General features: G+C 34.5%; 11 protein-coding genes and 1 non-coding gene across 12 annotated transcripts; 6 read left to right on the forward strand and 6 right to left on the reverse strand.

Moving 5' to 3' along the window:
• Window positions 1-328: 328 nt before the first annotated feature.
• NDAI0H01740 (GATA-type transcription factor) lies at window positions 329-1,591 on the reverse strand (the record flags this gene model as incomplete). The annotated part of the gene is made up of 1 exon (XM_003671543.1): window positions 329-1,591. The coding sequence occupies one exon, from the start codon at window positions 1,589-1,591 to the stop codon at window positions 329-331; it is 1,263 nt and encodes a 420-aa protein (XP_003671591.1).
• Window positions 1,592-4,514: 2,923 nt separating this feature from the next.
• Window positions 4,515-6,554, forward strand: DOT1 (histone methyltransferase DOT1; the record flags this gene model as incomplete). The annotated part of the gene is made up of 1 exon (XM_003671544.1): window positions 4,515-6,554. The coding sequence occupies one exon, from the start codon at window positions 4,515-4,517 to the stop codon at window positions 6,552-6,554; it is 2,040 nt and encodes a 679-aa protein (XP_003671592.1).
• Window positions 6,555-6,807: 253 nt separating this feature from the next.
• Window positions 6,808-11,019, reverse strand: SSN2 (Ssn2p; the record flags this gene model as incomplete). Its single annotated transcript, XM_003671545.1, has 1 exon — window positions 6,808-11,019. The coding sequence occupies one exon, from the start codon at window positions 11,017-11,019 to the stop codon at window positions 6,808-6,810; it is 4,212 nt and encodes a 1,403-aa protein (XP_003671593.1).
• A 448-nt stretch (window positions 11,020-11,467) lies between these two features.
• NDAI0H01770 (putative hydrolase) lies at window positions 11,468-13,441 on the forward strand (the record flags this gene model as incomplete). The annotated part of the gene is made up of 1 exon (XM_003671546.1): window positions 11,468-13,441. One exon carries the CDS (start codon window positions 11,468-11,470, stop codon window positions 13,439-13,441), a length of 1,974 nt encoding a protein of 657 aa, XP_003671594.1.
• Window positions 13,442-13,643: 202 nt separating this feature from the next.
• NDAI0Htrna10K lies at window positions 13,644-13,716 on the reverse strand. Its single transcript has one exon. It is a non-coding gene; the product is annotated as a tRNA-Lys (tRNA).
• A 639-nt stretch (window positions 13,717-14,355) lies between these two features.
• On the forward strand, window positions 14,356-15,264 carry ECM11 (Ecm11p; the record flags this gene model as incomplete). The annotated part of the gene is made up of 1 exon (XM_003671547.1): window positions 14,356-15,264. The coding sequence occupies one exon, from the start codon at window positions 14,356-14,358 to the stop codon at window positions 15,262-15,264; it is 909 nt and encodes a 302-aa protein (XP_003671595.1).
• A 249-nt stretch (window positions 15,265-15,513) lies between these two features.
• Window positions 15,514-16,376, reverse strand: RPS17B (40S ribosomal protein eS17; the record flags this gene model as incomplete). Its single annotated transcript, XM_003671548.1, has 2 exons — window positions 15,514-15,921; window positions 16,374-16,376. 2 exons carry the CDS (start codon window positions 16,374-16,376, stop codon window positions 15,514-15,516), a joined length of 411 nt encoding a protein of 136 aa, XP_003671596.1.
• A 585-nt stretch (window positions 16,377-16,961) lies between these two features.
• Window positions 16,962-18,281, forward strand: ADA2 (chromatin-binding transcription regulator ADA2; the record flags this gene model as incomplete). The annotated part of the gene is made up of 1 exon (XM_003671549.1): window positions 16,962-18,281. One exon carries the CDS (start codon window positions 16,962-16,964, stop codon window positions 18,279-18,281), a length of 1,320 nt encoding a protein of 439 aa, XP_003671597.1.
• A 210-nt stretch (window positions 18,282-18,491) lies between these two features.
• UTP6 (snoRNA-binding rRNA-processing protein UTP6) lies at window positions 18,492-19,817 on the reverse strand (the record flags this gene model as incomplete). Its single annotated transcript, XM_003671550.1, has 1 exon — window positions 18,492-19,817. One exon carries the CDS (start codon window positions 19,815-19,817, stop codon window positions 18,492-18,494), a length of 1,326 nt encoding a protein of 441 aa, XP_003671598.1.
• A 615-nt stretch (window positions 19,818-20,432) lies between these two features.
• RPS18A (40S ribosomal protein uS13) lies at window positions 20,433-21,327 on the forward strand (the record flags this gene model as incomplete). The annotated part of the gene is made up of 2 exons (XM_003671551.1): window positions 20,433-20,479; window positions 20,934-21,327. 2 exons carry the CDS (start codon window positions 20,433-20,435, stop codon window positions 21,325-21,327), a joined length of 441 nt encoding a protein of 146 aa, XP_003671599.1.
• Window positions 21,328-21,817: 490 nt separating this feature from the next.
• On the forward strand, window positions 21,818-23,800 carry PPN1 (endopolyphosphatase; the record flags this gene model as incomplete). The annotated part of the gene is made up of 1 exon (XM_003671552.1): window positions 21,818-23,800. One exon carries the CDS (start codon window positions 21,818-21,820, stop codon window positions 23,798-23,800), a length of 1,983 nt encoding a protein of 660 aa, XP_003671600.1.
• A 127-nt stretch (window positions 23,801-23,927) lies between these two features.
• Window positions 23,928-24,518, reverse strand: TSA2 (thioredoxin peroxidase TSA2; the record flags this gene model as incomplete). The annotated part of the gene is made up of 1 exon (XM_003671553.1): window positions 23,928-24,518. One exon carries the CDS (start codon window positions 24,516-24,518, stop codon window positions 23,928-23,930), a length of 591 nt encoding a protein of 196 aa, XP_003671601.1.
• Between the last annotated feature and the right edge of the window lie 342 nt (window positions 24,519-24,860).

Consider the following 24,860-nt stretch of genomic DNA (forward strand, 5'->3'; position numbering starts at 1 on the left):
ATTATAGACCGAGCATAATCTAGCTCCGTTTCATTTCATACATATATACAGGCATCCTTTTTAATACTCATCTTCCTACCTTTCGATACTATAACCGGTATAAACAAATTATTATTAGTAATATTATTATTAGTAATATTATTATTAGTAGTAGTAGTAGTAGTAGTAGTAGTAGTAGTAGTAGTAGTAATATCATTATAGAATATTATTATTGTTGTTATAGAATATTATTATTATCGAATATTATTTGAAATTGTAGTCTATATTAAAACAAATCAAACCAAAACAAGACAATATATAGACACACAGACATAGGCAGGAAAGATATTTAAGCGTTCACCATTTGGATAGGGGTTTTTCTTCTTTTAGACTTTTTAACTAGAGATGCTTCGATCAATCTGAAATTTTGATCAAGAGTTTTATCCTCTTTCAATTTATCTAAGTACTCATCTTTAAGTTCCTCGCTGGTTGTTGGCATGTCACGCATACCCTTATAATCTCTCCCCCTGAATCTAAACCGTAAAATGGCAGTACCACGATAGTCACCGAATCTCTTACATAATTTACGATAAAATAATCCGCACTTGTTACAGAGCTTGTTGTTTTTGCCGTAGGGGCCCCTACGCCACTCTGGTGTTTCCTCATCTCGACATTGACCACATTTAGCACTTGGATTTGATTTAGGAGTCTTAGTGGGAGACTTTACTTTAGTAGTGGCAGTGGTAGTGGCGGCACTGGCATCAGTGGGATTCGGAGTTCCAGAGTCATTTTTCTTGGCGTTTTGTTTCTTGGCGCGTTTCTTGACGGGTTCCTTATATGCATCATCAGAAACAACATCAACAACAATGTCATCTTCAAAATGAACTTTACGCTTTTTAGAAACCTTACCTTCTTTGTCACCTTCTTGTAATTGTAATTGTTCTTGTTGTACATGTTGAGAACTTGACCCTTCGATGGGTATTAAAATCTTGTCACTAACAGGAGGAGGGTAAGGAGATGGAGAAATAGAATAAAACTCTTTATTGCCCTCTGGTGGACAGATCTTGTTTTCCTTGTTTCTTGGCTTTACAAAGTTGTTACCACAAATAGTAGCTAGGGTAAACAGCTTTGAATCACCCTTGAAAATTTCCATATTCTTCAACCCTTTGAGCGTAGTTGAAGTACATGCAACAGAAGCAGTAGAGGCAGTAGAATCAGAACGCCCTTCAATGGATAATTCTGGAGGCGTAGCTAGCTTAACATTGCTGACGCTTGTTGAAGTGGTAGAGGTATCATTTTCGTTTGTCGCACGAACAGAACTCTCTTCAAAGGAGATGACTGTTGGTGTGACTGACTCAACAACAATAACGCTTGTTGAAACGGTGGTGGTTGCAATTTCGTTCTCCATGGAAGGAGAACTCCCTCCAGTGGATGAATCCGGAGGTGTAATTAGCTCAGCATCATTAGCGTTGTTTGCTAAACTGGTGTTTGTGCTGGTGTTTTGGCTAGTAGCTTCAGTTTCGGCTTCTTCCCTAGCCTTTTTGTCTTCTTCATCTTCCACAAATTTTGCAGCTTCCAAGATCAAGCGAATTTGTTTATCTGTGTCATACATAGCTATGATGTAATGGAAAAGAAGTTCTAGCGAAAATTTATATTTCAAATTTTGTTATTATTATTATTAATATTATTATTATTCTTATTTTTATTATAATAATAGAATTACCAATTCTAGATAGCGAAAAAACAGTCTTGTCTTGATTCAATTGAACCACATATTTTAAAAAGATTAAGAGTAAGGAATTGAAAGGAAAATGGAAAGAATAAGCCAAGTTTATATATCGAATGAAATGGTATGAACGATGCCAAAAAATGGGGAAAAGATTAACCTTGAATGTACTCTCGACATTACATAGCAACCATAGAATTATTTATTTCGAAAGACTAGTAGTATACTCCTCGATTTCCATTGGGTTCAAAGTCATCGGGTATTACTGATACCTCAAAACCTCGTAGGAAGCACAAAGTAATCTTTTTATGGCAAACCGAAAAAAATGCAAAGAATAAAATCAGAATCCTGTAAACTGTCAATGGAACCAAAATGATGTCATTTAAAAATTGGCGGAGTATAATTTCCGGTTTATTTAATTATTTTATCTGTATGTTAAGACTATGATTCAAATTGATTTACGTCCAAAACGCAACTCAATGCATTTTAGAAGCCGTATGGCGCTGAAAAAACTCCGACACAAAATAAGCTCCGACGAGGTATAAGCAAACAGTATACACCGCCCAGACCTTCCAATCAGCCACATATCAATACCCTAATTCCATTATGCAGTGATTACATATAACGTTTACGTATTTATGTGTCGACCACGTTTATTTGAACAATGGAATACAATAGAATAAAATAGAAACGTCAATCATGCATTGCGTCTTGCTTTAAAACCTACGTGTGTTTAGAACAATGGACCCCAAATAATAATGGCCCGGGTCCAGAACATTCTTTTTATCGTACCATAATTAACTCCTTGAACAAGACATAACACAAATTAAATAAAAAAGTGCCGTCGAGGTTATTTCTCCAATATTTGTCTGTAATTGATTATTCTTCTTGGTTGGGTGTTTCTTATCTTCATCGGTCATATATAAACAAAGTAACCATCTTGATGAGGGTAATCTCCGTTAATGTGGTATGATCCTGGGGTTCAATTGGGACTGGAGCCTCTTCATTCGTACTTGATTTCCGCAGTTTGTCGGCAAGATATTCAGCATCTAAGATGAAGGTGGGATATCTTTCTTGGCTCCAGTCATACTTAAAACGAAAAAGGAAGCTCTATCAAATATTACTCTCTTCTATTATTGTTCATACTATACTAAGGCAGGGTTGAAATGGAGTGTCTTCTGTTGTTTCAGTTGAAATTAGCCTATCTTACTTGACATGTACACAGTAGGGAAAAACATATACAAAGGGACAAATTTATATATCGAATATGATAGAAGCTAATAGATAATAGATAAATATATTCTTATTTCAATAAATCGCCAATTTTGAAAAACTGTCATTATTTTTTTTACTAATTACTAAACTTCCCTTGATTTTTTTTCCATTTGGTGAAAATTGAAAGCTCTAGAGCATGTTTTGTTGAGAGGATGACGTCCTAAAGGCCAATTGAAAATATCGCTATAGATTACCAAAAAAATTTGTACAATCTCTTATCTCTCTGCTCTTTGTCATATTTCAAAGCCTCGAATAATTCCTTTAACTTACGTTAATAATCTCCAAAGAAAAAATATCTCTCCGTCATTATGGAAATTCTTTGCGCGAAAAACTGCGTCGTTTCTTAACGAATACAGAAATTACTTTCTGAAGTCCTTAAAAAGGTGCATCTGTGTAGCACAACAAAGTTACTAAAATACTGAGATATACATATATATATATATCCAATGGAACACATTTTTTTCATTACATAATGAGTTTTACTTTTTATGCTGGAGAATTTTCATTATATTAAAACTAAGTTAACTCTAAGGTTGGGACAATGTAACTATGAAATATGCTTTTGAAGAATACAGCAACCGAACATATTTACAACCCATCCTATAGGTCAATTGACTATTTTATTAGGTGAGTCTGAATCCACGGGAACCTACCTAACATCCAGAAATTTTTTGTTTCTTTCACTAAAAATTTACCGCTTCATATCTTGCTAAAACTAATAAATAAGTGAAACTACAACATAAAAAGTAAATAATTCCCAAACGGATTTTTTAATAATAGTAGGTGTTCTTTGCCCAACTAAGTAAATATGAAAAGTTAGTAATCTAAATCTTTGTTTACAGTCTTTTGGTTCACACAGAGATGTTGTAAGCGTTCTCTCATACACGAATAACATTATACATAATCTATTTTATGTTCACAGGATCACCTCCCAAAAGTGTTGCAAAATACTCTTGCGTTGGAGTATAAAGATACAACTAATGTTAAACCAATAGGTCTATCTATAGGTTTGGTTTGTTATCAACAAGGGACCCATCGTATGGTTGTTCTTACTTACGATGGTTTAAACTTTATGAACTACTACATAACCAATCCAAGGCTAATTTTTCTCAATAGTTTACTATCAATATAGCATTACAAAACTGCCCCTACTGTTAAATTATCAACTAATAAAACCATCTAAAGACTCTATACAGTCATACATAATCTTGTTCTTGGTGTATCCTAACTCACTTACTCATTCATTCACTTACTGTCTTCCGATTATTTTGCCTGATTACACTACATGACACTATGTATGCATTTACGTACGTATTTTTCTTGTTTAAAGCCTGGCGGCGCCGATGGAAAAATTTCGAAGGAAAAACGCACTTTGAATTTTGACAAGGTGATATGAAAAGTTAACAAGGTTTTTATTTCAGGAATAACAAGCCAATGGTGAGGAAACAATCATCGAACAGAAGTTGCCAGATACATACATATATAGGCTATATAACCAAAATAAAAACTGGTTTACTTGTTATAATTATCGGGAATGCCTTCTGCATACCAGGGAAGTTCAATGTCAGCTACTTCTGTCAGTTTACAAGAGACAAATGTCGTTGGTTCACCTATAGTGGCGACGCAAGAAGCTAATGATAACAATCAGGAGGAAGAGCCATCTTTGATGCATAATAGGGACAGTAAGAAGGAGAAGAATGCACATCTAAATACACATGACAAGAAAGCTAGAAACAATAAAACTAGACCTGCTGATAGAGAACTTCGAGATTTATTAGATGATGTTACCAAATATCATCCTCAATATGACTACTCCTTACCTCGAACTTTCTTGAGAAGTTCAACAAAAGATCATAAAGTACGAGGGAAGGAACATGGAGTAGATCAACTTGGAGAGAAGGAAACAGAAGGAAAGAGTCCAATGAACCAAAAAAATTCATCTTTACAAAGATTGAAAAAGCAAAGGGCATTGAACAAAGCAAAGAAATTGGATACTACGGGACAAAATATCGTTAAAGAAACGTTCCTGGCAGAAAATAAAGTAAATAGTACTCACAACAAATTCTCTTCTTCCAAGAGAAAGAAACTAGTGAAAGAGAAAGATCTAGTTTCAGTAAAAACTAAAAAAATAAAGAAAAGAAAACCGTCACCTACACCAGAAGCAGCTCTTGATTCAAATTCATCAACCCCATCTTTGTCAAAGGAAAATTCAATTATGTCTTTAACGAGACATTCAGAATCAATGCCAACGCCGAACGAGGGATTACTTCTCCCTCCAGATTACAACAACAATGACGATGAACACGATAAAAATAACTTATTTAAAGAAGTAGCGACGGATAGAAAAGAGCATATAAAAGAGGATTTCTCATCAACGACGTTTGTAGATTGGAGTAAACCTACTTTAAAACTTCAATATCCGATATTTAACATAGAAGAGCTGTCCCAATCAAACTTTTATTTCGACGAGTTACCAATACAATCAACAACGTTAACAAAGAATGTATATGCTCATGATCCAGAAAACTGTAAGTTGGTAAAATTACAAAATCCATTATTTGCAAATTATCAAGAGGAATATCATATTGATTTTAACAAAGATTTTGAAAAATATAATCCAATGAGCGAAATTGGTAAAATTATTGAATATACAACTTATATATACTTACCAGAACCATTTTCTGATCAAATCAAAATTGATATAATACCAAGGTTGAATGATGCATTTGATAATTCAGAAATTAAAAACTTTATCAGTGCAATAGAGGATTATAATTCCTCAATAAAACGTATCCCAAGGTACAAAATAATAGAGCATCTAGCTACAATAAAAGAAGTACCAATATCTTTCATTCATGATTTTTTGCATATAGTTTATACAAGAGCCATCCATCCAAATGTTAATAAACTGAAAGGTTATAAAGCATTTAGTAATTTTGTTTATGGCGAATTATTACCAAGTTTTTTATCTGAATTATTTGGAAAATGTGACTTAAACTCAACAAAAACGTTTATGGATTTGGGTTCTGGTGTCGGAAATTGTGTCATTCAAGCATCACTAGAATACGGCTGTGAAAAAAGTTTTGGTTGTGAAATTATGCCTCAAGTTTGCCATCTGACTGAATTGCAACAAGTTGAGTTACAAAGAAGATCTAAATTGTTCGGGTTTACACCTTCAGATATTGAGTTTTCTTTGCGGAAAAGTTTTGTTAATAATACAAGAGTTGATCAATTAATTCCAAAATGTGACGTATTATTAATCAATAATTTCTTATTTGATAGTGCACTGAATAAAGAAGTCGAAAAGATTATCCAAAATTGTAAACCTGGTTGTAAGATTGTAACTTTGAAGAACTTACGAAGTTTTGGTTATACAATCGATTTCTTCAACATAGAAAACATCTTAAATAGATTAAAGGTGGAAAGAATAGACTTGAAAGAGGATAGTGTCTCTTGGACTCATAATGGAGGGGAATATTTCATAGCCACAGTATTGGAAAATATAGATGAATCTTTGTTTGAACCAGAGGTAAGGAGTAGAGCCACTAGAAGACCGACAAAATATAGCAGGTAAAACACATTCCGCCCCAAAAAAATACTTACTGTACATAAACAATGTCATGTATGAATATTCAAATAACTATTGTAATAGTAATAAGATCGTAGTAATGCAAAAATGATGAAGCGCTCTATCATGGTCTTAGAAGTGTATATACTATACTATATCATATGTAATCGTATAGTCTGGGTAGAGTCAAATTTATATGGTTTATGTGATATATAAGTTACAAAGCATTATTAGGAAACATAGTGTGGAATTTCCTCTATTATGGAATTGGCGGGTTCTGAACTTCAATTCGGGTATGGATCATACTTTGCATCATCTTTTTAACAGCAAGAACATGCCATGGAATATGGGAGTTTCTCTCTCCATCAGAAACACCGAACCACACATTCAATGCTGCGAGATTTCGGAACTCTTCCAAAATACTTTCTAATAATTTTCCACTATCTGCGTGCGGGCAATTCAATAGGTTAACTTCGAACTTATCAATGGTTCCCTCACCAGAATTCCTTTTAAATTTCACTAACGCACCACTTTTAATGGCACAACGGTGCTGAGAATTGGATAATGGGAAAGGATGTTGGAATAAAGCACCATGTATATCTTCATCTATATCACGAATTTCATAATCATCAAACTTATTAAAATTTATTTTCCCACTCAACTTACTGTCCTTGAATAATGGCTTGAAAGATGGATATAACTTATCTCGGTCATAGAATGTAATCTTAGTATTATCATCAACACATACAACGGCAAGGTGAATGTTTCTTCCAGAAAATCTTCTCCAATTCATTAGTTCATCATCTGGTAAAACTCCATTCAATCTGGTTAAAATTAGACAAATTTTACCATATTTTCTACTTGCTAAGGAAAAGGCCATAGACCAAATTTGATTACAAGCTTCATCAAATGTTTTCTTAGAATTACCAACATACCACGACTTAATCATATTTTCATTACCCGTACTGTCCGTTAAGGCAGCGAATAGCCAGCATTTATCGATACTTCTTGAATAAGCCAAATGTATGTATTCATCATAGTTAATTATGGACGATGGGGGAGCCGTTTGAGAGCTTTTAAAAGTGACCTTTTCAGGAAGCCTAGGAGCTAATGTAGTAAATCTTGTTGATTTTTGTGGTAGAATATTATAGATACTCATTGCTAATGTACTGTAATCATCCACAGAGACCAGTGGATTGCAAATAAAATCGATAGGAACGATCTTCAAGAATAATTCCTTGTTAGGAATCTTAGCCTTAACTTCATTTCTAATCGTTTGGAAAACTGACACTTTGTGAACTAAATCAGTTGGATGTGACACTTCCAATGGTAAAATGAGCATTAAAGGGACATCTTTTTCGGAGCTTTTATTAGTGGAACAATATGACACTATTTGTGCAGCTAGTAAAAGTAGTTTATTCTGCTCAAAATTTTGCAGATAAATCAAACCATGCGAATTCCCATTAGTTAGTTTCAATAATTCACAGAATCCTAATTCATGTTCAAAATATGTCTGAGATAATATCGATACAAAATTGGTACAATCATCTTTAAATGAATCAGTTAACACAATGAATTTGAAATTTTTAATACCCTTAGGAGGCCGGATACCAAGAAATTTAGTGAAAGGTTGCGAATCTGATTTAATCTTGATTAACTCTTGGTGCTTCTTCACAAAGACAAGCGGTTCTCGCATCGTATACATTTTGTCAATTATTTCATTACCATTAAGCCTTTCAAATTTGGTAAAAATTTTCGGCATAATGTCAGATATCAGTCCATCTTTACAATCTTTTAACCCCCTATATATTGACTTTGGTACTCTTAATTTAATTAACTGATCAAAATCGAAGACTATTTGCTCAGAAATTAAATCCAAAATATCAGTCGATTCTTCAGTGATCTGCAATACGGGATTTGACTGTCTAAATTTATCAGGGAGTGATGATAATGGCATATGTCTAAGAAGAAATGGAAGACTATTCGAGGATTCAATGGATACAGGTATTTCTGCTGGTGTTTCTTCTGGCATACCTGTTTTCCCTTCTGGCAAATTAGACGTAAGTGTAGCAGATCCTGAAAGTGGAGATTGTTCTTGGGTTGTAATTTTTGGTGATATTTTGTTCTTTAAAATGTCATTAACGTCTGATTTCATTATCGAATCCACTGGTTGAACTGAAGTTTCCACAGTTTTTAATGGCGATTCAGTTGTTGGAATGTCACTTTGCAATATTTTCCAAATCGACCCCTCTTTATTTGCATCAGTTGTTCCGATTAAATCATTTGATCCCAAGGATGAGGGAAGGTTTTCTCCAACAGCTTGTACATTTGAATACCCTAAATATTGTGGTTCATTGACTGTACCTTCTACTGAACGTGTCTCTTGCCCTATATTCATAAATTCAAGATCTTCATCGTCAGAAGCACTTTCTTCATCCTCCGAACTTGAAATATCACCATTAGAAATATCAAATTGCAACGCCTCATCCTTTTGAAATGGACTAAACGAAAATTTACCACCGTTTTTATATTTATTATCGACATTATTTTCGATTATTGGGTTAAATTGTAACGGCGCAAAAACACTCTTACGCCTGTCTCTCGGCGTTTCAATTGGAAGTGGTGCACCTGGATCTGTATATAATGAATCACCTGTTAAAGTCATTTCCTCGACTGGGATATCCAGATATTTTCTTTTTAAATTTGGTTTTCGGATGGGTGTACTTAATGCATTACTGTCACCATTGAAATAAGTATCACCAGATCGAGAGTTAATCGTTATGTTTGTACCATCTTCATCATCAGACATCCCAAACATATCCTCTGTAATTTCATCAGGATCATTTTTGTTAACACTTTGAAGTCCTTCGCCTACAGAATCATTGCTTTCACCAAACAAATCTTCTTCTTCTTCTTCTTCATCTTCTCCGAACAATTCTTTATTCCCAGTCGCATTGGTATCGGACATAGTACCGTTGTTATTATTGTTGGCATCATTATTATCGTCAGCATTATCATTAGGGTTAATATTTTCGTTATCATTATCTTTAATGTGCTGAGCATCGTTAACGTCGTGCATCTCCACATCGTCCTGTGCATCACTACTTCTATTCATTGAATCTTTTTTCATTAATAATTCTTTCACATTTTCCAATTCAGCTTTTGTTGGCGAAGGTTCGTAGTCAATAGCTATACCAGATTTATCGTTAAACAATTGATTTGCATGAACTCCCTTAGCTGTATCAGCTGTAGGCGGTGTCGCTAGTAGTTCATTATTAAAACTATTTACAGGAATATTATTATTATTGTTATTGTTATTGCTAACGGAAGATGAAACGAGCTTGTCCAAAGAAGGTGATACAGTATCAGTAAGATGTGGTCCAACTGAATTATTCCTATAGTAGTGGGTAAATTGATCCGTATAACCTGCACCACCAGAACTTAAAGCGTTTGTTCCAGAACTACCAGGTGTTTTATAGGCTGACGTTTGTTTCAATTGAATAAAATCGTCAATGGTATCTAATACATTTTGAAAATCATTATATGTCATTGCTGTTGAACTTGTAACGGTAGATGAAGGAAAGATATCAATATTATTTGGTCCGATTAAATCGAATGCTGGTTGGGCATAGATTAATTCTAATGGCCAGATAACTTTCCTTATATCAGTTGGTGGATCCATATATGATGCCACATTTGGTGTGTTCCCATTAAGATGACCGATATCAGGTATCACAGTAACCCATTTTATATTATTTTTATCATTTAATTTAATGCCATGAGATATTGATAGCGTCATTAATAGAGCATCGGCATTCTTAGGAGGTAAAGTAAGACAAGTTGATTTATTGTTCGAACTTAAATAAGCTCTAATTCCTGAGGGAACCATATAGAGAGCATGCTTTTGGAGGTATGATTCTTCTATGTGGTTTTCTGTCAATGGGACTAGATTAAGATTTTTACAACATAATGTTACAACCAGATCACCATTAGCGAACAAATGCGGTTCTAATTGTAAAATATCATAATTTGTACTTTTACCCAATGGTATACATGCATTTCCGAATTGAATTAATCTATTATTCGATGCCTTTGCTAGATTGATATATATCATTCGCCGAAGGGCTTTCAAAAATAAGGCATAGTGTGGTGGTAAATTTGGCTTTGAATATTCAAATGTGAAACTTCCAGTCTTTTCTGGTAGAATTGGTGATTTATCTTCATTATTAGCAGAGGGTAGTTTTGGAAGAACAGGTAAAAGGTCGTCATTTACACTGAAGCACCATAAACATCTTGATAACAGTGCTACAAGATTTCTAGGATTCTGTTTCCTGAGCAGTAATTCCATTTGGATTGCCCATTGATCGTCCATATTTTTCGGGACATATTGGGCATAGTTGACGTGGTCAATAGTTTCTATCCTGTAGAAACTGGACGCAAGCTCCTCTAACCTGTATATCGATGATTCCATAACCTTTTAAGATATGTAATGAATCCCGGAAGATATAAATGTAACAATGTAAATTTATTAGTTTAGTTGTTTCAACAAAGGTGTGTATACGTTATGAGACTTCGGATCCTTGTTATGATAGACAACCTTGGTGCTCTGTCCATTACCAGACGCTCGACTGTTATGATCTATTCCAACATCCACGGAGAAGGGTAAATCTTAACTTTACGTAACACTATCTAAATGCAGCTTCAAACAATATAAGTTCAATAACGCGATGGCATGTTTTTGTTGAAATATGGCGACTGGAAAATTTTGACCCAATACGATAAAATATCAATAAAAGAACAATCAATCACATTGCCTACTCGAGAGTTTTGTTGGAATAGTGATTTATATAGCCACCATTGGGACCTCTTTTGCACAGACTACAAAATTACTAAGAAATAATATTGTACAACTGTTTACAATGGTGATTCCTACGAAGTCAACTCAATCTACCGATGACACAAAAGGTATTCTTCTGTTCAATGATAGCCAAAAGTTAGGGATAGGTGATCTTTCAAGATACAAGATTACCCTTGATAAGAAACAATTGGATGGGCAAGGCATTTACGCTACTGAATTGTTTATTAGAATCAAGAATGAGGAAAGCCCATTGCTTCGGCCTGTTTATATCACTGGGCCGTATGCATTCTACGTCGATATTAGGCCTCATAATTATCATGAAGATGAAAGGTTTGATGGCGAAGAAGAAATTGCCTTTTGTGAAGATTTAAAACCTGATGAGAGATTTAAAAAAAGAATATTTTTAAATGAATATTCACGTGTTGAAGGAACTGACACTTATTCTTGGACAATTGATATCATTTCACAATTAGCTGTGCTAACGCACCCAAAATTGGAGTATAGTATTAGAATTGCAACAACCAGGAAGAAAACGAAAAAAGGCCCCAAGAACTCTCAACCGATGAAAATAAGAGGAGTCGATATTAAACTATGGGATACGACGTCATTATGGGATCTGCCACCAAAATTTCCTGAAAGACCAGTTCATCTTGTCATGATGACTCATGGTATATTTTCAAATATTGGATGTGATATGCTTTATATGAAGGATAAAATAGAAGAAATTACAAACTCTATAGACGATTCGATTAATCCCAATGTAGTTGTGAGGGGTTGTATACAAAATATGGGTAAATCTTCATATGGTGTACATTATTTAGGGAAAAAAGTGGCTCTATATATCATTGAATTATTAGAAAATTTGAATAAAAAATACAAAGTCGACAAAATATCATTTATTGGCCATTCATTGGGTGGTCCCACTCAATCAATGGCTGTTCATTACTTAAGTGTGAAAAGACCTGATATATTTGATCCGCAAAGTGGTATAAAACCAATTAATTTTATTACATTAGCAAGTCCATTCATTGGTGTTATTGGAGATTTCCCACTTTATGTTTCAATGCCATTAGATTTCGGGGCACTTGGTCTTACTGGAAGAGATTTAAATCTCAAATATACACCTTTAACTTCTAAAGATGGACTCACTATTGGTGATGGACCACCACCAAGGAAATTAATAATGGAAATTCTTCCTGAACCACCAGCATTAGCTGTTTTCGAAAGGTTTATCCATAGAACTTTATATGCAAACATTGTACATGATGGTATAGTACCCTTAAGAACAGCTGCACTTTTATATTTGGATTGGAATAGTTTAGCAAAAGTAAAAAAAATACAAAAGAAATCAGTTGCTGCATTACCTACTGACTCACAATCAGAATTTTCATCACCAACTCCTACTCCAACGGGAACTATGTCACCAAGCCCCAATGCTCAACATGATACTGCTACGGGGGAGATTCCTAGCGAAGATCTGGACAAACAAGCTGCCTTAAAATGGGCCCTGCCGCAAGCATTTGTTCACTCTAACAAAGTAAGAAAGTTTAAAAGAGGCCAAGTCATAGAATCGGAAGAAGAATCTACATCAGGAAACGGATCTAGTCCTTCTCCAGCTGAACAATTCAAGCCGCCCCCAGAAGCATCAACGATGTTGTCTGCATTATCTGTGTTAACAGCTCCTGTTCCAAGTCAAAGATATATAAAGAATCCTGCCTTAAGATCAGATGCTGTTGTACATGACAAAATGTATTATCCTGAGGAACTACCTCCACCACATTATGAAGATAGACCATTAATTAAAAAGGTAATTTATCCAAATGAAAGTATTAATAGGATACAAGAACGTATTGCAAGGAAATGGCAATTGACAATGCCATGGAGGAAAGTTTTAGTTAAAATAAAACCGGACTCGCATAATAATATAGTTGTTAGGAGACGATTCGTTAATTTATACGGTAACGTTGCGATCTTACATATGGTACAAGAGCATTTTGGACCTGAAGCGTGTGAAAAATACTCTCAAATACAATAGATAAATAAAAAATAATAGTAATGATATAACGTAATATTTGAAGCACAAATCTGTGTTATTAACGTAGAAATTTAATGGTTTAAGGAAAAAAATAAATGAGATTGGTACGTAATAATCAGTTTCTACATAAAAAAAGGTTCATTGTGCGTAGCAATCCAGTGTTCTATTTCAACTTTTTGGATGTTTAATTTTGGAAAAAGAAAGCCCTGTAGGGGGCTCGAACCCCTAACCTTGTGATTAAGAGTCACACGCGCTACCGATTGCGCCAACAAGGCTTATTTTCTTGAAAAGTTTTTATGTAGGGACAAACTGGTCTGGAGGGGAAAACCACGAGCTTAAATTTGTTTTTGATGCGTGGGATTTTAATACGGTTTACAATACATCTTTATCGAAAGTGTAATCTTGGTAGTATATAAATAAAAAAAGTAATACGATTGATTGAGAATATTACTAGGGCAATAGTCTATGCCTTCTTGTGCTGCAATATGCATGCCAGTTGTTCTAATTTTTATATCAGAGGATAGGTTTATTATATAGTTCTATATTATCTACTCTGTATTTCTTCATCCGTAAAGGGGGGGGGGGGGGAAAGACCAGCTATCCTTGATCGTACTGGTTGGTCGTACTAAAACAATATTTCTTTATTCCTGCCAGACCTATTTGTTTACTCGTTCTACGGCAAATTTTGCCCCTCCAAGCCTATATCCTTGACGTTATTATCGTTCAAGACAGGAACCCACTGGCAAATAAGACGACCTACTAACTAACTACCGTGCGCGCTTAATTGAACGTCGGAGTTTTTATACCACTTGATCTGTTTATAAATTCTAAAGCATGAATATCAACACACTCACGACTATCAAGAATCAACAAACCAAAGTCCTTAATTCAAATTCAAACCAAAGTAAAGTAAAATGATGCCAAATATCAAAATTGAACCATCAACAGAACCCGAATTGGAATACTCTGATGCACATGAAGAGCCAGCCCCATTAACAAAAAAGGCAATTAATAATAATAGTAAAGAACAAACAAATAGCCGCCGAGATGCTAACAACTCTCTCCCGGATGATAACAAGAAAAACAGCATGGTTAGAAAGATTGAACAACCTAAAGGGAAAGATGACAAGAACACTTTCGATTTGAGTACTTTTTTCATCAATACTAATAAAAATAAGGAGAATGCTCAGATTAAGCAAGAATCTAGTGGAACTAAACCATTGTCATCGGAAGATGTGAGTATATGTAGTAAGAATCTCAAGAAGAAGAAAAGGGCTCCAAATAATGATGCGAGTAGTTTCATGTCAAAACCAAAATTGAAAATTCCACGTAAGGATAATGGTAGTAATGAGTCTTCCAAAGAAGCTATTGCTGAAAAAGGGAAGACTGACGAGGCATCAGTAGGTAAAAGTTACACAAGAAGGGAAAAAAGAATAGGGAATGAAGAACCTGCCGAGAACCCTGGAAATTACGAAGAAATTAAGTGCTTGATGTATGATTCCTTCAAAGAGAACCTTCTCGAAAGAGAGGAATTAAAAAATCTTTTGCCTGGTTTAGAAAGAGCTGAAGAGATCGATCTTGGTCTTAAGATCGCCAATTGGTCCTTAGATGAATGGATTGAATGTGGAGAGAAATTACAGAACGATTACAGACAATTGGTTTATAAGTTAGTAAAGGAAAGAATGGAATTAAGCTATAAATTTCAAGTTATTACATCCGTAATCAATGATAGGGCCAGTGCTTTAAACCAACAAGGTAAAGTACTGGATGAGAAGTTAATCAAAATAAAAGAATTAGGTAAGGAAATTTTAAATATAATATGAGCTCTTTAAAATACATGTCATAATTCAATTATGCTTTTGCAAAATTAATATGAGGTCCGTCAGCTAGATCTAAGATCTTTTTGTTCTTTGTTATATAATGTGTTCCAGAAAAGCTTTCTTTTTCTTAATGCTAATTTTTATTTTTAATTGGTTTTTGATTATAATTATAGGTTATTTAGCTGTACACAGATAGAAAATAGAAGACACAAAATACCGAGTGGAATATTTTTTTGAAGGGTTTTAAACATCTTAGTTTCTCTTTCTGAAACGTCTGTCTCTTTGAGCAGAAACGTTGATAACAGATAATGGTAATTTCAAACCTAAGGACTTAACCAAGTCAGCGGTTTGGTTGTCAACGTTCAATACACCCTTAGAGTGAGATAAGTCCAAAGCAGAGACATCTGGAACATATTGATCCTTTCTTTCTCTTTCTTCTTCTTGCAATTTGAAAGAGATACCTCTGACTGGACCCTTTTGAATTCTCTTCATCAAATGGGTAGTGTAACCAGCAATCTTGTTTCTTAATCTTTTAGATTGAATGGTAGCGATTTCATCACATAATCTTTTGTTGGTTTGGAAATCCAAAGTCAACTTTGGATAGTAACGTTCAATCAAAGCTTTAGAAGCACGCTTAACGGTCTTGGTTCTAACTCTACCCTGTCATAAATATTATTCTCCTGATTAAATCAATTAATTGTTTAAATTAATTAATTTATTAGATCATGAATATGAATGTTAGTAAAGTTGTTTATCTTATAGAAATAAAGGTTCATGGAAACGAGTAACAAGTCTGCCTGACGCTATATTTCAATACTTCCATTCTAACACTGTGTAATTTTGGTTACTTTGAAATCAATGTCCTTCTTATTTCTTGTCAATAACAATCATTTTTGATGAAGTAGGACTGTTCGCAGTATTGTACATCCTAGCTGTATCTATAAATGTATCAAACGTTCATTTTTCCTTGCTAAACTGTAATTGTACTTGGTTCCCACGTTAAGGTTCGTCTTCTTTTAGCTTAATTCTACATCTTTCTAATATTTCTCTCTGCATAGCTATTGCCATTACTTTCTCATGAATCCTTGCAATTCTTTCAATCTTATACGTACCATTTTTGAATAATTTTCTGCTAGTTTCTATATACGTGAACACTAGTTTTTTCAGAAACCTATAGGCTATTTTATCACTCTACCACTTGTTTTGATATCATTCCGCTAGCAGTGAATAACTGACACTACGTAGATACAGTACTGGAACCATCTTAGGCAGACGATCCTTCCCCTCCGAGTCAAAGGGATCCGAGAACCCTACCAAGAATCGTCGTCCGATCTGGGATTATTAGACAGAAACTTCAAATCCATAATAGACGCGCCTGCCCACTCAACTCGGATCTGGCTGATTTCAGAGAAATAGGAAAACATTGTGAAAATATTCTTTAAATGTTTCAGATGTCTGGGTCTTTTAAGATGTACGGATTTTAGAGAAACGGTCCAAATATTTTGTCCCAATTTTTTTCGTGATGAAAATGATTAAATTTCGAAATAAACGAAGAAACTGGAAAGAAGTTAAACACACACACACACATAGACGTCATTTGAGTTGAAATAGTGCACTATAGACTTGCGGTGATGCAGTTTAAATAAACAAGAAGGGGAGCCGAGGCAACACTTTCGATTGACATACACTTTGTTAAAACGATGTCAAACAAATTCCATTGCGATGTTTGTTCGACAGATTGCACCAACAGAGTAAGAATATCATGTGCTATATGTCCAGAATACGATTTATGTGTACCATGTTTCGCACAAGGTGCATACAATGGTAATCATAGACCATATCATGATTATCGAATAATTGAAACAAATTCATACCCAATATTATGTGAAGATTGGGGTGCTGATGAAGAAATAGCATTAATTAAAGGTGCCCAAACATTAGGACTAGGAAATTGGCAAGACATCGCCGATCATATTGGTAGTAGAGATAAAGAAGAAGTCAAAGAGCATTATCTAAAATATTACTTGGAAAGTCCTTTGTATCCAATTCCGGATATTACTAAGGAAATATCTGTACCACAAGAAGAATTTTTGGAACAAAGGAAAAGGAGAATAGAATTGTTTAGAGATAAACCACTGGAACCACCTAGGAAACCTATGGCATCTGTACCAAGCTGTCATGAGGTCCAAGGGTTTATGCCAGGACGTTTAGAGTTTGAAACCGAGTTCGAGAACGAAGCTGAAGGTCCAGTGAAAGATATGGTATTTGAAGAGGATGACCAACCGTTGGATATTGAATTGAAATTTGCTGTGTTAGATGTATACAATTCTAGATTGACTGCAAGGGTAGAGAAAAAAAGGTTACTGTTTGAAAATAATTTGATGGAATACAGAAAGATACAGAATATTGATAAGAGGAGAACTAAAGAGGCCAAGGAACTATACAATAAACTAAAGGTATTTGCCCAACTTATGACTGCCCAAGATTTCGAGGAATTTTCCAAAGATATGTTAGAAGAACTACGTTGTCGCTCGAGGATCCAACAATTACAAGAATGGAGAAGTAACGGTATCACAACTCTTGAAGCAGGTCTCAAATATGAACGTGATAAGCAAACAAGAATAGCAACACTCGAGAAATTTGGCGCCTCGTCAGTACATTCTGCTGCAGTTACAAATAATATCAATGGTGGGCCAAGAAATAGATCGACACCTGTGCATAGAGCAGGTACTGATTATTCTCAAAATTACAATGAAGGTAGTGGTAGAAAGAAGACAATGACCATTAGTGATATACAACATGGAGCTGATTTTGGTTTACTTTCTGTTGATGAACAACAACTTTGCATTCAACTCAAGATACTGCCCAAACCTTACTTTGCTATTAAAGACTTGATGTTTAGGGAATTAATACGAACTAGGGGTCATATGCAACGGAAAGATTGCATACAGTTATTGAAAATTGACCCAATAAAAGCCAATAAAGTGTATGACTTTTTCCAATCTCAACATTGGATATAATAGAGTGCTATTGTTTACAGAACTTTCCAGTTTAAAATATATATATGAGCATAAGCTACGAAAAGTCAGTAATCTTGACTACATACATCGCATTAAGAACACCCACATAATAAAGACTACATATTCATCTTAAAATAGTTTTAAACAAAACTTAAAGAATAAAGGAAATACTTCTTTTATTTTTACAGTCTAAATATTTATGATTGTTGCTCAAAGCTTTTTAATGATCATGCTTAGAATATTGTATACTGGGTTTGTCTTTTCTATTTTATTCAAGAAGGTATCTTGCAAGTAGAGTTTGTATTTCGATTGTAAATCCTTCACCAGACTTTTCTCAATCTTGTCTTTATAAGCAAAGTATTTCTTGACGGATAATTGAAGTTGAGGAATGTCTAAATTGTTCAATGTCATGTACCTCACATTCAATGTAATATCCATTATGAGAACAGAAATATAGATATCAGATAACTTTTCTTGTAAGTTACCCGAGAGTTCATTTCTCCAAAATTGTAAAACATGATTGATTAAATGGTCCCTTTGTAAATCAGTAAATTTATCGAACAAGTTGATATATTGCATTGATTTTTCAAATAAAAATTGTAAAGCTTCCTTTTCAAGATCTCCATCAATGGTTTTATCACTTACCGCATAGTAACCTTTATGCTTATTAATGAAATGCTTACGTAAAGTGGTCATGGCAACATCAAAAATAGTTAATGCGATATCACCACGCAATGCAGGATTCGTTTCTGTGTTCCCTAACATATTCATGTCAGCTTCAGGTAATTCATTTAACTTGTCTTTCATATTATCACCTGTCGAAGGTGCTTTAATAGTTGAAGTTTCATTTCCATCTTCGTCTCCTTTGTTATCGTTTTCTTCATTTAGCATATCTAATTCTTGTTCTCTTTCTGATATCAAACCCATCACTTTCCTTCTATTAATCAATTTTGTAATGAAATTCAATTCAAATTTAACGTATTCATACCATAATTTTGCTACATCTGGATTGAATCTTAGACCATTTTGGAAAACCGTCCTACAACTTTTAAAGTTGGCATGCACTTCATATTCATATTTGGCACAACTAATCCAAATATCAACATTATTTGGATGTAATTTCAACACTTCATTATAGACATTATGAATCTTCTTATATGACGTCTTCGCACCTCTTGTCTTTAAAAAATTAAGGTACATGGCCCAAAATTTCAAATCATTGGGGAATTTATTAGTACCTCTTTGATAGATAAATGTAATTCTTTGTTGAATAGACCAATCTGACAAACTATTAGATCTTGATGCTTGTAAGATTCTTTTGACACGTTTTTGACGTAATTTATCCACATTAGTTTCATAGATAATATATTTCATATAGTCATTGATACTAGAACCTCTCGAATTTAGTCTATGTTCAAAATCAGTTCTTTTCTTTAGAATCAATGAGACTTCATTCTTGGTGAAAAGGTTCTTTTCAACCAAATCATCCATTTCTGGAATACATTGTTCCAAATAGTATCTAGTTTTCGAGGACATTGCTTGCTTTGTGTAGTGCAAATATGGTCAATTGGTTGATACTATAACTCAAATAGAATGGCCTTTTTATACTGACTTTTGACCCAGTCTTCTACTACCGAAGTATCTAATTTTTGTACGTTATAGCAGCTTCCAAATTGAGATGAGATGAGATGAGCTCTTCACCCATTTTTTTAAATTTTTCACTTTTTTCTTATTTTTCCTGAATTCGGTAATTCTTCAATCTTTTCCTGAAGTGGGTTTAATGACTGTTATTAAACCTGTACATTCAGACGCACCCAGACATATTGTAAGATATGGAATAATTTGGGAAAAAGAGTTAGAAAACCCGAGGTTTTTGGTTTGTTGGAGTCTGGAAAACGCGGAAGGAAAGAGAGACTAATTAACTACCTAGCTAGCGGAACTCTACCTAATGGGTGTCAGACAGAGTATTCTCAATGATTGTTAGGCTCGCGCCAGGAGCCTGCATGTCCAAAGGGCGGTATGGAAAGACAGTATCACGCAGGAGCAGTGGAACATATTCATTAAAAGTAATAGGTTATAATAGATCTACTTGTAGAGATCTAGTAACTTTAGTACAAGTCCAAGTAAACTATCGCAAAACACGGGTAAAAGATGTCTTTAGTTGTCGCTGAACAAGGTTCTTTCCAACATATTTTACGGTATGTCCAAAACTATAATACATGAATAATGAACGCAATGAATACGACAAATTTATGACTATGCGAGATACATATCAATACAATGAGAAAATTATGATACTTAATGCTAGCAAATAATGCAAATCAACCGAAGCGAAGGAGAAGAGTTGAAACTCGGTACACCTGCTTGGTATCTGCCAAAAAAATACGACCATCCATGAGAACAAAATAAGCAAATTGAATAGACATAATAAAAATATTGAAGTCCTTCAGCTGGATACAAATGTAACAAGCACAATCCAATTTTTACATTAAATAAAGGTAAGAAATAACACTGAATACTAAAAGTCATAGAAAATTCATAATTTTGCGCTATTAAAGAAAACAATAAACAAAGCAAGTAATACTAACAAATGTTCCTATATTTTTTTATTTTCTCAATTATGAAAATATAAGAATACCATGTTATAAATAGTTTGTTGAACACTAACGTCGATGGTAACATCAAGATCGTTTACGCCTTAACCACCATTAAGGGTGTTGGTCGTCGTTACTCCAACTTAGTCTGTAAGAAGGCTGATGTTGATTTACACAAGAGAGCTGGTGAATTGACTCAAGAAGAATTAGAAAGAATTGTTCAAATCATGCAAAACCCAACTCATTACAAGATCCCAGCCTGGTTCTTGAACCGTCAAAAGGATATCACTGACGGTAAGGATTACCACTCTTTGGCTAACAATGTCGAATCTAAATTGAGAGACGATTTGGAAAGATTAAAGAAGATCAGAGCTCACAGAGGTATTAGACATTTCTGGGGTTTACGTGTTAGAGGTCAACATACCAAGACCACTGGTAGAAGAAGAGGTTAAATAAAGTTAATTAGATGTTAATTTGAAAAAAATATCCATTGTACATTTGTCTCATTTTCCCCTTATAACTTTATAATTTACTTACTCCCTTTAAGAATCAAAAAATATAATATTAAAATCTTACCATCTTTTATTAAACAGATTAGAGAAAGTAGTTCAAAAAAAGAGTATTCATCACATTAACAAATTCCATAGAAACTGTGTAAATTATTTCATTATAGAGAATTGAATCAGTAATACAGAACATGTCGTCCTGCCTCATCAACCTACATATACTCTTCAACTCTAATTCATTGTATTGTAATGTCACAATTATATATATATATATATACCATTACGTGCGATTTGCTTACTTGAGAGAATTTCACCTTAGAACGGCTGCGTGAATTTCCTTGTGCATAAAGGGATACGAATAAACATCGATATACAACTAATGCTCAATCATAAAGCATAAGAGATAGAGAACTAGCTGACTACGTTGAAGCCATCGATGATAATCCTTGAGGACCGTATATGTCCAGGGGACATCAACAGGAGGAAACATCTTAAAAAGATCCTCGGAATAACAGCGATATTTATAGTATTTATATTGTATTCCCTTCAGGATGTCTTCCTTCCAAAAAACAATATTCCTAATGAGCTACCTTCAGATGATTCAAAGCTCTTACAGGTAGCATCAATAGATCCTAAGGAAGAACTCCTGAAGTTGGGACTTTCAATTAAAGATCCTGTCAAGATATTCGACCCTAGAATAGGTAAAGAAAGATTACTATATGGGAGGTTCCTTCACATTACAGATATTCATCCCGATCGATTATATAAAGAAGGTTCATCGATAGATTATGTTTGTCATGGCAAAGAACCTAGTAAGAAGAGGGATTATGCACCAAAATTCGGAAAAGCAATGGCTGGTTGTGATTCACCGGTAGATTTAATGGACCATACACTTCGTTGGATTGGTGAACATCTAAAGGATAAGATTGATTTTGTTATATGGACGGGTGATAATATTAGACACGATAACGATCGTAAAAATCCTAGAACAGAATTTCAAATTTTTGAGATGAATGAGATTGTTGCAGGAAAGTTCCAAGCTTTATTTGGGAACCAAAATACGGAAGATCCAAGAGATTTCGACGTTGATATAATTCCGAGTCTTGGGAATAATGATGTGTTCCCTCATAATTTGTTTGCCATGGGTCCTACTTTACAAACAAGAGAGCTTTATAGGATATGGAGCAATTTTGTTCCTCAAGAACAGAAGAGAATATTTTCTAGGTCAGCATCATTCTTGACGGAGGTCATTCCAGGTAAATTGGCGGTTTTATCTATCAATACACTTTATCTTTTTAAGGCAAACCCATTAGTCGATAATTGCAATTCTAGGAAACAACCTGGATACCAATCTTTGATATGGCTAGGGTATATATTAGATGAAATAAGAGCGAGAGGAATGAAAGTTTGGTTAAGCGGACATGTACCTCCAATAGAAAAGAATTTTGATTCAAGCTGTTTTCATAAATTCACTCTATGGACGTACGAATATAGGGATATCATAATAGGTGGGCTTTATGGCCACATGAATATGGACCATTTTATACCGGTAGACGGTAAAAAAGCTAGGAAAGCATTGACAAGACAAGTAGAGGAAAGTCATAAGTTTGGACAAGATGAAGAGGATCAATTTGATGAACTGTTCTTACAAAGTGCCGATGCAGCAAGTGAAGTACATTTGATGGGTGCTAGTCCAGTAGGGAAGGAAACATACATGAAATCAGTCCGTAAAACTATATACCAGAAAATACATGACAAATTGGAAGAAATAGTAGATAATATTGAAATTGGTAAGAAGAGGAAAAAAAAGAAAACGACAAAACCAAAAACCCTCGACGAGCTTTCCGAAAGGTACTCAATAGTAAATATTGGTGGTTCAATTGTTCCAACATTCAACCCAGGTTTTCGGGTTTGGGAATATAACATTACTGGATTGGAACAAGGAACTCAAATACAACAATTTAAGCCATGGAATGAGTTCTTCGAGGATTTAGAGAAAAAATTACAAACTGAATTTCTGGACGAAGTAGCGATCGAAGGAGTTGAATCTAACAAGGTGAGAAGGCCTGACAAGACGATTCCTAAAAAGAAACCCGAATCAATACCATTGGGGCCCGCATACGAACCCCAGTTATTTTCTCCTACGAAATTTGTCCAGTATTTTGCAGATCTAAAAGAAATCAATGATGAGTATTATGGAAAAACAGATTCTGGCAATGATAATTCCAAAGCGGCTAAAGAAGCGTTTAAATTCCAAGTTGAATATACTTCTGAAGATAAACCGTATCCGATGGAATCACTTTTGGTAAAAGATTTCTTAAAACTAGCATCAGATCTTACCCAAGACAATAAGTTATGGGAAATTTTTAAAGAGAGAGCATTTATTTCCTCTGGGTACGACGAAGACAAGAATGGATAGTAAGGTACTTCTCTGTTTTAGACTACATAAAATATTCCCGCACACACACATAGCATAAAGACTTCATGTAATTTCATTATCTATATAAACATTGTTCTTTTAAAAAGCATTATATACGACACTTTTATTATTTGTTAGCTTCACTAAAGTATTCCTTGGAGGCATCTACATCCGGTTTAATAGTAGCAGAACCTGGAGTCCAATTACAAGGTAAGACAGTACCATTTTTATCAGTCCAGTTGAACCCCTCGACCAATCTTAAAGCTTCTTCCACATTTCTACCTACGGATAAATCGTTAATAGTAATATGTCTAATTTTACCTAGTGGATCAATAATGAATAGACCTCTTAAAGCAATACCTTCTTCTTCAATCAATACACCGTAATCTCTTGATAAAGAATGATTTGTATCAGCGAGCAATGGGATATTGACTGGACCTAGACCACCTTCACTTCTTGGGACGTTAGTCCATGCCAAGAGGGAATATTCAGAATCAGTTGAAGCGAATAAAAGTTGAGCATTTTGTTCTTCGAATCTTTTAGAAGCGTCAGAAAAGGCAACAATTTCAGTTGGGCATACGAAACTGAAGGCTAATGGGACGAATGCTAAGACAACATATTTACCTTTGTATTGTTCTAAGGAAATTTCTTCGAAGATACCATCGACGACGGCAGTTTTCTTGAAAGTTGGAGCTTGTTTTTGAACTTGTGCGACCATTTTTTTTTGTTTTATTTTTGTATTTGATATTCCCGTTTGGATATTTATTTTCTTGATTTCATGCTTCAGCAATTGTAAGGGAGAAAGGATTATGAATTGTTTGAGTGATTTCACTGAGGCTTTTATATGTTGACTTTATTGACATTTACATGAAAAAAGGAAAATGGAAATTCAGGAACAATTTTTCTCGAAGATCCAGGCCCCCCTAATAATAATAATAGGCACTGCCTCCCACGCGGTGGAGTCTATGCCGCCGCCCTTTGTAATATCTTTCTGGCCCGCCAAAGTTTTTCCGAAAGCTTACTAACCCGGGCTTACGTACTGTCAAGGTATTATTATAGT

The sequence above is a fragment of the Naumovozyma dairenensis genome, chromosome 8, assembly GCF_000227115.2.
Source record: "Naumovozyma dairenensis CBS 421 chromosome 8, complete genome".
Lineage (NCBI taxonomy): Eukaryota > Fungi > Ascomycota > Saccharomycetes > Saccharomycetales > Saccharomycetaceae > Naumovozyma > Naumovozyma dairenensis.